Source organism: Desmodus rotundus, chromosome 9 (genome assembly GCF_022682495.2).
Source record: "Desmodus rotundus isolate HL8 chromosome 9, HLdesRot8A.1, whole genome shotgun sequence".
NCBI lineage: Eukaryota > Metazoa > Chordata > Mammalia > Chiroptera > Phyllostomidae > Desmodus > Desmodus rotundus.
Genome location: NC_071395.1, coordinates 42,250,369 through 42,262,624, shown reverse-complemented (window position 1 = coordinate 42,262,624; position 12,256 = coordinate 42,250,369). Strand labels below are relative to the sequence as shown.

General features: G+C 52.4%; 1 protein-coding gene across 1 annotated transcript; it reads left to right on the top strand.

The window, feature by feature from the left end:
- Nucleotides 1-3,165: 3,165 nt before the first annotated feature.
- Nucleotides 3,166-10,611, top strand: S1PR2 (sphingosine-1-phosphate receptor 2). The gene is made up of 2 exons (XM_053911811.1): nt 3,166-3,491; nt 8,094-10,611. Exon 2 carries the CDS (start codon nt 8,136-8,138, stop codon nt 9,192-9,194), a length of 1,059 nt encoding a protein of 352 aa, XP_053767786.1. The 5' UTR covers nt 3,166-3,491; nt 8,094-8,135; the 3' UTR covers nt 9,195-10,611.
- The last annotated feature ends 1,645 nt before the right edge of the window (nt 10,612-12,256 follow it).

Here is a 12,256-nt window from a genome sequence, read left to right as displayed (position 1 = left end):
GTGTGATGGGTGTCTTGTGCCTTCTTCCAGAGATGGCCTGTGGGCAAATACACAGGCAAATGTGTGTGTATTTATACAGCCCTTATAAATACACACAGAAGTTCAAGCGAACAAACTGGCCTACATTATGCTTTTTTCAACATGACATATTGAAGACAGTTTCACATCAGTACAAATGAGGCTGCTCCAGCACTGGCTGTGTGGCTCAGTTGGTTGGAATGTTGTTCTGTGCGCCAAAAGGTCATGGGTTCCATACCCAGACAGGGCACATACCTAGACTGTGGGTTTGATTCCTGGTCAGGGCATGTACTGGAGGTAACCAATCAACGTTTCTTTTTCACATCGATGTTTCTCTCTCTCTCTAAAATCAATAAACATATCCTTGAGTGAGGATTTAAAAAAGCAAGACTACCCATTTTAATTTTGTAATATACATTAACGGGTCCATTTTAATTTCCTTTATCATTTTGCTTTTCAGCACTCTTTATGAGGCAGAGTATGCATTCAGAAGAGTACACATACCTCTTTTTTTAAAAAAAGATTTTTATTTATGTATTTTTTAGAGGGGGAATGGAGGGAGAAAGAGAGGGAAACAGCAATGTGTGGTTGCCTCTCATGCACCCGCTACTGGGGAGCTGGCCCGAAACCCAGGCGTGTGCCCTGACTGGGAATCCAATCGGGGACCTTTTGGTTCTCAGGCCAGCAATCAATCCACTGAGCCACACCAGCCAGGTACACCTACCTCTTTCTTATTGGTTGCACTGTCTGAGTATCAGGAAGCTTTAATTTTTAAAATTTCAGCTTTATTGATATCATTGACATATAAAACTCTAAGATATTTAAAGCACATATCATAGTGATTTGATACATGAATACATTCTGAAAAATTCCCCCATTGAGTTAATTGACACACCCATCACTTCACATATTTATCTGTGTTTTTGTGTATGGGGTGTGTGTGTGTGTGAACATTTAAGTTCTAATCCCAGCAAATTTCAATTATATCATACAGTATTAGCAACTATAGTCACCATGTTTCACATCAGATTCTCAAACCTTATTTATCTAATTGCTGAAAGTTTGTATCCTTTTACCAACCTCTCCCTATTTCCTCCACTCCAGGCCCTGCCAACCACTTTCCTACTCTCTGTTTCTGTGAGTTTAACTTTATTTTTTAGATTCCATATATAAGTGATACCATGCATTATTTGTCTTTCTCTGTGGTTTATTTTCACTTAGCATAATGCCCTCAAGGTCCACCCATGTTGCAAATGACAGGATTTCCTCCTTTTTAAAAGCTGTATAATATTCCATTATATACAGGGTCGAGCACAAATAACACCCCTGTTTTATTACAAAATCATAAGCATGTAGTTCTGTAACACAATATCACACTCAAACACACCATATGACATTTTAGGTGAAATGTTCAAATTAAAGCTATAAATGATTACACCCATATTATTACCCTACTAACCACACTCAAACAGGCATTACTTCTTCCAGGCCCTGCATATTTTACATACGTGGAATTATAAGTGGAAAATTATGTATATGGACATATATATCTATATACATATTTCACACTTTCTTTATCCATTCACCCAATGGGGGACACAGGTTGTTTCCGTGTCTTGGCTATTGTGAATAATGCTGCAATAAACGTGGGAATGTAGGTATCTTTTCATCATTTTGCTTTTTTGAAGTATAATACACATGCAGAAGAGTGCGCCTATCCTTCCCCTTCCTTTTATTGCACTGTCTGGGCATCAAGTAGGCTTAATTTTTTAAATTTAATTTATTGTTGGAATGATTACAGATGTTACAATAAACCCTGGCTGGTGTGGTTCCGTGGACTGAGCACTGGCCCATGAACCAAAAGGTCACCGGTTTGATTCCCAGTCAGGGCACATGCCTGGGTCCTAGGCCAGGTCCCCAGCTGAGGACAGGCCAGAGACAACTGATCCATGTATCTCTCACACATCCATGTTTCTCTCCCTCTCTTTCTCCATCTCTCACCCTCTTTCTAAAAAATGAATAAATAAAATCTTAAAAACAAGGTGTTACAATAATATGCACATGTTACAATAGTCAAAAGGATTTGTACAGTGAAAGCAGCCTCTGTCCCATGCCCTGTCTCCATCTTTAAGTTCCTCTTCCAGGAAATTTCCCAATTTCTTCTTCTTGCAATATTCTGGATATTCTGTGCACACCTAGTAGAACATCAGCTCCACAGGGGACAGGGAGTTTTGCCTGTTTCGTTCCTTGATTTGTCTCTATCCTTTAGAGTAGTGTCCAGTACATTCCAGATGTTCAGTGTATTTGGTGAATGAACATATAAACAGATTATACATGCATTTTCACAAACAGTACTCTCCTAAAAGGCTGACTGAGGGAAAGAGGAGTAAATAAGAGACAGACAGATAGCCTGGCAGGGTGTTCAGTTGGTTAGAGCATTGTCCCAGCACACCAAAGTTTCGGGTTCCATCTCTGGTCAAGGCACATACAAGAATCAACCAACGAGCCCTGGCCAGGTAGCATAGTTGGTTAGAGCATGGGTCCAGATATGCCAATATAGTGGGTTTGATTCTGGTCAGGGCACATACAAGAATCAAACAATGAATTTATAAATAAACGGAACAAATCAATGTTTCTGTCTCTCTCTCAACAAGAAAAAGAAAAGAACCAGATAAGGTATTGGCCCCAATTTGCCAGGCAGGGCCCAACCTGGGCTTGCTGGTCAACTGGCAGCAAGGGCAGGACCACCATGGACAAAGGCAGGGTAGGCTGTTGGTTGCATCCCTCTTCTACGGGAGAGAAGGCATTGCCTGAATTATGAGATCCTATCACCGCTGAAAACAGTTCTGTATTTGAGACAGGGCGTGGCACTTGATAGGAACTTGATGCTTTTTTAAATGAATGCACAATAGGCACTTAATGCCTATTTACTGCGTTGACACATAGTAGGTGCTGCATGGCTCCTTGTTGAATAAATAAAGGGGATCCCATGCTGTCCTCCAATTCCAAGGTCTCAGAGATGGGCCAAGAGTACACCTGTACTTGGAGACAGTTGTTTCAGGTTCAGGCCACCTGGCCAGGAGCAACGTAAAGTCACGGGGCTGAGTGACGTCACGCTCCAGCAGGTTCTCACGGGAGGGGGCTGGGAGGAACAAGGCGGGAGTGGGCCGGGGGGTGGGGGAGCGGCGCGGACAAAGGGACCCGCTCACCACCCCCAACGGCCCAAGCGCGCTTTGGGCTCGCAGCTCACATCTGGAATTCATTGCAGCTACCGCCGGAAAGGGGAGGGGAGGAGGGCGGGGCGAGTGGGGGCCCGAGGCGGTGCCTCTCCCCGCCCCCTGCTTCATCCAGGTCCCCAGCCCCGGGACGCAGCCGAGCCCGGCGGGCAGCCTCAGCCCCAGCCGCGGCCGTCCCGGGGACGAAGACGCCAAAGCCCCTCCGGCCAGGGCAGGGACCCGGGCCCGCCTAACCAGGTGAGCTTGCTTGGCGAGGGGGAGGCAAAAAGGCGGCCCGGTCCTCTTGGGTCGCGGGATCCCAGCCAAGGGGCCCGGCCGGGGATCAGGGGCTCACCGCGGCGCGCACGCGCCGCCGTGCTCCTGCTGCGCCGAGGGAGTGGTCGTCGTGGGCCCTCCCCACTAGTCCGGGCGGTCCGCACGGCCTCGACCGCGAACCCCCAGACTGCACTCCCTGCCTTACCCAGCGGCAGGAAGTTAGTGGCGAAAAGGCGGAATCCGAGCTCTTTGACCGGAGACTGGAAGTCAGGACAGCTTGCCCGGGGAGTTTGGGGAGTGTGTAGGAGGCGGGTAGGGCGCCCCTCTTGGCTGACTCCGGCGGGGCAAAAGGTGCTGTACGCCGCAGATCCTCCAAGCCCAAGGGGCGGGTCTCCCGAGGAAGACACTCGCTCACCATCTACACATCTGGCTCTCTGCCTCAGTTTCTTCGAGTAGTCTTCAGTTCCTCCGAGGGGACGTGGCTTTGTTCTGGACGGAAAGGGAACGTGACTGTGTGACTCTGGCGCCTCATCTTTCCCCTGGGGCCCGGGTATGGGACATGAGTGCAGGCGCGCGTGGCACCGGCCCCGCTCGGGCCCGGGCCCAGAAGTGCTTCAGGACCTCGCCCCCTCCTCCGGCACCAGTTGACTCACTCGGGGATTTCCACCCTCTCCCCCAACTCTGTTCTAGTCAGACGCTCCAGGCGCCACGCGCTGAGCCCACGCTCTCCCTCGTGGCGCGACGCGGGTGCAGCATTGGCAGTGCGGCTGAGCCTAGGATCTCCCCCACCACACTCCCCAAGTCCTCTGCGAATATAGATGCGGGGCCCCTGGCGAGACGGAGAGGAGTCCCCTAACCCTAATTGTAGATGTGGAGGTCCCGCGCGTGTGGCGACCGTGAGAGAGAGAAGGTGTGGCCCCAGGGGCCTGGAGTGTGGATACCGTGCATTCCACGGCCAGATAAGGAGGCAGAGACTGTGGCTCGAGGACGGGGGCGGGTCCTGTCGTTGTCTCCGAGGCTTCGCCTGCCCTCCCGGTAAGGAGGACCGCCTGCAATCAGGGGCGTCTCCAACCTCCTTTGCTGTTGTTTGGGGCTGGGCTGAATTTAGGAGCCTCCACCCTCCAGGGCCCACTGGCGCCTTATTCGTTTTTCGTTGCGTTTTTTGTTCCTTTCATTCATCTATACATCCATACATCCATTCACCCATCCCACATGTTTTCTGAGTACCTTCTGTATGCTCACTATCATTGCAAAGGGGCAAACGGACATGGTCGCTGACACTTGCATTCTGCTGTGGAAGCCAGACAGAAAACTTGAAATTATTATACAGTGTTACTTTTCCAAATTGCCAAGTGCTGTGAAGTAACAAAGAAGGGTGCTGTGACAGAAAGCGCCCGGTGAAGGTAGTTTTAATAGGCTGGTGGTCAGAGCAAGTGACCTTAAAACCGAAACTTGAAAGATGAGACAGTCGTTCAAGGTTTTGGGGGGAAGAGCGTGTCAGGTGGAGGACTAGCAGGAGCAAAGGCTCTGAGGAGTGGTTGGCTGGTAGGAGGTCAGCGTGTCTGGAGTGGAATGACCCTGGGAGAGAGTGGAAAGAGGCTAACTGGGCAGGGGCCAGGCCATTTGGGGCAGTTGGGAGCCATGGAAGAATTTGGAGCTGAGTGATACATAGGCGCTCTAAATTAAATGGCTCCCCCTGGCTGCTGTATGGAGAATGGCGGTATTGGGGGTTGGGGGCCTTGACCACGGAAGAGAAACCATAAGAAAGGGTGGGGTACTGTCCTAGGGCAAGAGGCATGGGATCAATAAGTAACCAGGGTGCACTTAACCACAGGGCCTGCCTCTATGGAACTTGAGGGAGGGGCTCCTGGAAGCCTCTGAGCTTCCTCCCACCTTCCTCCCTTCTAATCTCACCCTGAACAATCTTGATCTGTTTCTCTTCCCTCCAAACCCTGTCGCTTGTCCCTCTCGCTCTGGTTTCAGGCCTGGCCATTCCCTGGTTTTGAGCCCAGTGACCGATTACTGAGCCTCTGGGAGGGAGTCAGGGCTGCCTTGCTAAAGGCGAGCTGGAGACAGGCCCTGTGTGCAGCCAAGCCTGGGAACCTGACACAGGGAAGAGAAGCAGGCAAGGCATGCATCTGCCAGACCCAACCCCAGCTGGCTTCCTCTTTCTGGAAAGCACCAACCTTCCATAAGCTCCTGCTTTATTTAGCAAAATCCTAGTTGGGAAGATGAGATAGTATGGGCCTCAGTTTCCCCTTTTCTAACTAGGAGAACCATCCCTCCTGAGGATGCCTGGACAGCCTCCAAGTGAGGGTGCGGTGCCCCAGTCTTCCCCCTTAGGGAAGAAGACAGACTTTTTGGTCTGTTCCTGGGGTTCAAGGCTGAACCCATTTCTTATTTCTTCAGGAAGTGGCCATACATCGTTCTCTTGGCCACCAGACTGGAGAGGGTGTTAGCTCCACTCCATGGAAGGAGGGGGTGGCCATGGGACATGCCCTGGGCTTCTGGCCTCACCAGCAAGGGTGCTTCCCAGGCCTTGTGACAGGGCCTTGATTCTCAATTTTAAACTCCAGGAAGGGCCTAGTAGGCCAGGGCAGCTTGGGGGCGTCTGGTCGGGGTGACCCGGCGGTCAGACCGCAGTTCAAACTCTCCCCAGGGACATTCACACAGCTTTAACTCTCCTCAGAAAGAAGTGAGCTCCAGTCTCCCGGAAAGGACCAGATCGGTAGTGCTAGCTGTAGAGCGCTCCAGACCTGGCCAGTCCGATGCTGAGGATGGAAAGCTCAGGCCAATAATTGAATAGCTCAATGCCCTGGGATTGAAAATAAGCCAGTCAGGGTGCGGGCTGTTTCTGGCCCAACAGTAGGTCTGGTAGAGCCAAGCCGGCTCCTGTCTGGCTGCAGAGGGCATCAGGGCGCCCGAGGCCCTGTCCTGCACAGGAACAAGGGGCCTCTCTGTGTGGAGATCTGGGCAGGGCGGCATTCCCCGGGGAAGCACACAAGCCTTTCACTGTTCCCTAACTAGGACGGATGTCCCTTTGCCCAAGGGGAGCAGCTGCCTCTCTATTAGGCCATGGTCCAGGGCACTCCTCTGACGGTCCAGACAGAGTTGGCCGAGCGACCCCAGAAGTCCCCCATCACTCCAGGGCTCACTAGGAACCGGCCTAACCAGCCTTTCCTGGATCTGGGCTCCTGATTCACATGTGGTTCTTGCCAGGCCTTGCCAAACGCATTTCCAGGGACCTGGGGAGGGCTTTTCCTGTGCTCCATCCCCCACCCTCATTTAGCTAACAGGCTCCCCTCATGAAAGGCAGACACTGCTGCAGCTCCTCTGAGACAGCCCCCGCCCAAGCTGGAGGAAGGCCATGATTTTGGCCTCGCCTTGCATCATCCTCTCTGCCCCTCTTCCTGGCTTTCATGGAAACAAATACTGCTGCCCCCCTCCTGGCAGGGCTGTACGCCCCCTCACCTCTCACAGGACTTCAGCTGCCTCATCTTCCCAGCCAAGACCTCCCAGACTGGTCTCCCGTGGCTCCCCTATCCCATCACCTCCTTCCAGCCTTCCCCACAGCGGATGTGACTGGGGAGCAAGGACTCCACCCTGTTTGTTCTAGGGGCCTCACATCTGGATTTCATCCTGGCAGGGGTGTGGGGGGTGGGTTGCTAGCGCCCTGCCTACCCCTCTGGATCCTCTGTCTAAGGGCAGGGCTAGATGTTGCTGATGAGAACAGGCTGTTGGGAATCTTGCCTGGCTGGCTTAGTCAACATCCTCTCCCAAAAGACTGGGTGGAGGGCACCTAGTCCCAAGCAGTGTGTGGCAGGGAAAGGGGAGCTAATAATCTTTACTGAGTGCTTGCTATGTGCTATGGGTACCTCAGGCATCAATCAACAGGATTTTCTTATCACCCCTATGAAGTGGGCTTTCTTCTCCCCATTACACAGATGAGGACACTGAGTCATTGATTGACTTGGTCAAGATCCCACAGCATGTCAGAGGTGGAGTGGGGTTGAACCCAGGATTGCCTTCAAGGCCTATGTCCTTTAAGATGATGTGACCTCTGAGCTGCTGGAACCTCAAGGCTGTCCTGGTGTCTCCCCGAGACTTTATCTGGGGAGCACCCATGGCCTCAAGGCTTACACCCAGCCTAAAATCTAGGGCAGTGGGTGGTAATGTAGTGCTAGCAGCATCAAGCATCTCTCCGACCCAGGCTGGCAGGTGGCATGAAGCCCAAGGCAAGCCCTCTAGTTCCTGCCTACAGCTTGCTCTCTGGGTAGGTGGACAAGGCTTCTGAGTGCTTTGTGTCCTTCATACCATTCATTTGGGGGAGCTTCTATAGCCTAGACGTTATAGAGGCTTTGGAGCAGGTCTCTTTGGATGTGTCACTTACTAACTTTGAGACGTTGGGAAAGTTAGTCAATTGATGTCTCCAGGTTTCCCATCTGTAAAGCAAGGAATCGTGAAAATTTTGACTTCATGTGGCCATTCAGTGAGGAGTGATGGGCTGGGACTCGACCCAAAGTCAGAGCCCAGGCAACAGCCACAGCACTGACCTGTCTGTCTGTCTGTCTCTTATCTCTGCAGCTCTGACAGCTCCATGGCCCCGGCTGGCCACTGAGCCCCACCATGGGCAACCTGTACTCGGAGTACCTAAGCATCACCAAGGTCCAGGAGCACTACAATTATACCAAGGAGACACTAGTCATACAGGAGACACTCTCCCGGCAGGTGGCCTCAGCTCTCATCATCATCCTGTGCTGTGCCATCGTGGTGGAGAATCTGCTGGTGCTTGTCGCAGTCGCCCGGAACAGCAAGTTCCACTCAGCCATGTACCTGTTCCTGGGCAACCTGGCCGCCTCGGACCTGCTGGCAGGTGTGGCCTTTATAGCCAATACCTTGCTCTCGGGCTCTGTCACGTTGCATCTGACACCTGTACAGTGGTTTGCCCGTGAGGGCTCAGCTTTCATCACACTGTCCGCCTCTGTCTTCAGCCTCCTGGCCATCGCCATTGAGCGGCATGTGGCCATTGCCAAGGTCAAGCTCTACGGCAGCGACAAGAGCTGCCGCATGCTGCTGCTCATTGGGGCCTCGTGGCTCATCTCACTGGTTCTGGGTGGCCTGCCCATCCTTGGCTGGAACTGCCTGGGCCACCTAGAGACCTGCTCCACCGTTCTGCCGCTCTACGCCAAGCACTACGTGCTCTGTGTGGTAACCATCTTCTCTGTCATCTTATTGGCCATCGTGGCTCTGTATGTCCGCATCTACTGCGTGGTCCGCTCCAGTCATGCCGATGTGGCCGGCCCACAGACACTGGCCCTGCTCAAGACGGTCACCATCGTACTAGGTGTCTTCATTGTTTGCTGGCTGCCTGCTTTTAGCATCCTCCTCCTAGACTATGCCTGTCCTGTGCACTCCTGCCCCATCCTCTACAAGGCCCATTACTTTTTTGCTTTTGCAACCCTCAACTCGCTGCTCAACCCTGTCATCTACACGTGGCGCAGCCGGGACCTGCGGTGGGAGGTACTACGGCCACTGCAGTGCTGCCGGAGGGCGGCAGGGGTGCAAGGACGGCGGGTTGGGGCCCCAGGCCACCGGCTCCTGCCCCTACGCAGCTATAGTTCACTGGAGAGGGGCACCCACATGCCCACGTCGCCCACAGTTCTGGAGGGCAACACGGTGGTTTGAGGGACAAATGGGCTGACAACCAGGCCATGGCAGAGGGCGCCGTGGAGAGGTGCCGGGTGACTTCAGACAGAGATGTGGGACTGCCAAGCAAGACGGCCACCTCAGCAGACCTGGGTTGATACTGAAAATCTTTCATACCTGGGATGGTTAGTTGAGGCATTGACCAGTTGGAAGGCAGAGCTGCAGGAGGGTCCTGGAGGCCAGAGCAGTGACTGGCATAACCCCTTCAGAACTGGACTGTGTCGAGGTCTGGGAGACCTGGAAAGGACCCGGGTGACAGCAGGCAGGCACTCAAGCAGAGCTCAGGGCAGGAGCAATTTACACCATGGTACAAAGGATTTTATTGCATGACTGACCCTCCACCCTGTGCCAGACTCTTCTCTGAATTCACCCCCCTTGTCATCTTCTCCTGGCAACTTCAGGCCACTTTCCTGGAACCGCTGTCCCGAGGGGCTGGAGGCCTCCTCCCTGACCATCAGGGCAGCCCCAGCTAACAGCTCCCTGGGCACAAATCCACAGCTTCCCCAAATTTCACCAGCTGACACTTTGGCCACTTCTTCCCTTTCCTCTTACTCCACGAGATGCCAGGAAACCATGGGCTGGAGGGGGAGGGAGCTGAACCCCATTTTCAGACCTCATGGGCCAGTTGCACTGTCTGGGGGCACAGAGAAATCACCAAGGGCTAGAAAAACCTGTCTGGGGCCGGGGTGGTGGGGTACTGAGGAGGCCTCTGGGTCTCTCAAGGGCATAGAGGAGAACTTGAGAATGTCTGGCAGAGCTCTTAGCTGAGGACCCTTCCACCCCCCAAAAACAACCACCCACAGTCTACTTCCTCCTCCAGCTCCAGCTGAGGTGCCAGATCTCCTAAGGCAGGGCAGCCTTGAGCCCGCTGTGCCTCCCTTCAAGGTATATTGGATGGAGCGGGGAGTGGAGGTGCTGAGGACATTTGTGGGGGCTCTCCCCTAACCTGCCCCATAAGGACTTTGCGAAATCCTGTGGATAGATAGAAGAATCACTGCGGTACAAATGTATATTTATGTGTGTCTGTCAGTGTCTGTGTGTGTGTCTGTGTTGGTGTATGTGGTGCCTGTGACCCTCTGTCCCCACCATGTTTCCCCAGAATGGATGCTGTTCTGTCTCCTTACGTCTGTGTTGAAGCTGCCAAAGAGGGGTCTGGCCCCAGACAGACCCCTTCGTAATCGCTGGCTCATTTCCCCACTTGAGAACTGGGCTGCCGCTCACCTTGGGGAAGGAAACATTACGCCTCAAAATGATTTTTTGTGAATGCAAAGGCTGGGAGGGTCTTCGGTGGGGGCAAGGAGCCGGTTGGGGGCTTGTCTCCCCTCATTCAGCTCCCCAGATGCCCCTCCAATGTCTGAGACAAGACCCAGGCCAATAAACGGTTCAATTTCTCTTTCTGTTGCCTGTGTCTTTTCAGGTTTAAGGTGGTAGCCTTTCCCCCATTAGCGCCCTGTGGCTGGGGGTGAAAGGGATGGAGGGTAGCTGCTGCCCAGGCAGCTCACCACCTTTTGTCAGCCTTTCCATTCTGGGCTCCCACCCTAGCCCTGCCCAGACCAGGGCTGCAGTGGCTTCTGAGGAAATGGGACCAACGCTGGCATTTCCCCAGGGCAGTTGTCTGGGTCCTCCTTGCTTTCCTTCAAAGAAAGATTTGGTGGGTGGTGGGGCCCCCTTCCCCATCCCAAATACATGCTCCTCCCTGGGAGCTGGAGAGATAATCTTGGGGACCCCAGGTCCAGATGGCCCTTCAGAGTTCTGTATTCCTCAGAGCAATCACTGACTAAGCACTTTCTAGGCACAAAGAAAGGAAACGGGAGTTACTTTGAACTCCTTTTATGGAGATGTGGGTTCAGAGAAGTTAAGTGAGCTGCTCAGGGTCACACAGAAGTTGGGGTAGCACCTGTCTAGATCTGAACTCAAATGGGCTGATGTGAGATCCTGCCAACTCTACCAGTGGGCCAGAGAAAGTATCCTCAACACCCTCTTTGCCATGGAAATGTGGTCTGCCAGTCCCAGCCAACCCCACCCAGGACAGGGAGAAGCCACGATGGAACGCAGTGAGGCACAGGGTCCGGTGGCTCCTTTGAAGATCTGAGCTTTGATTGGGAGTACAGAGCTCCAAGCTGAAACCTCACCCAGCAACACCAGCACAAATACTAAGGCAGCCAGTGAGAGGGGAGTGAGGTAGACAGAAGTTGGAGGCTGAAAGGCCTGCACCCCCATCGGAATTCCCCTTCCTCCAGCAGTGCAGAGACAACTGGAAACCTGAGCTCTTGCTGAGATTGGGAGGGAGAGGCCTGGGCCAGGCAAGAATCAATAAATTTCTCCCAAATACCCATGTGCTTCTTCCCTCTCCTCCAGGCTTTTGCTAAAATGCCACCTCCTTGTAGAAGCCTGCCCTGATCACCCTCTTCCCTCTCTGTCTAGCTCTTTGCCTGTTTATCACCTGGCAGTGTATTATATAACAGTTTATCTGTCTTCCCCCTTTAAAACAAGAAAAACTTGAAGATAGGATTGCATCCTTGTTATTCACCACTGTATCTAGCATGTTAAACAGCACTTGGCATATTCTCACCACAGGACCTTTGCACCTGCTGTTTCCTCTGCCTGGAATGATCTTCCCCCAGACATCCTTGTGACTCTTCCCTCCTCCTTCAGATCTATATTTAAATATCACAACCCAGGTGAGGCCTCTGGCTTTGCCATGCACGAGTTTCTTTTCCTATCTGCTTGTCTTGCTACTCTTTAACATGGAACACATTTTGCTTTACCCTGATTATTTTCTATCTTCCCCTTTAGAATGCTAGTCCCATGACCGTAGGGGTTGGTGTCTGTCTTCACTGCTTGGTCCCAGAACGGTGACCAGCACATAGTAGGTACTCAATAAGTGTTTGTGAAATGAATGAAAGTAAAAGCAAATGATGGTCATTTCAGTAAGTGTTCAGTGCTGTGAAGAAAAAATAGTGGAAGCAACAGTTTTGGGGTACTTAGGCACTAGCTTAAGCACTCTTCTTTTTTTTTTTTTAATTTTTATTGTTATTCAA

What these genes read in the sequence shown, in the direction of transcription:
- S1PR2 (XM_053911811.1), top strand. Translation starts at nt 8,136, where the DNA reads ATGGGCAACCTGTACTCGGAGTACCTAAGCATCACCAAGGTCCAGGAG.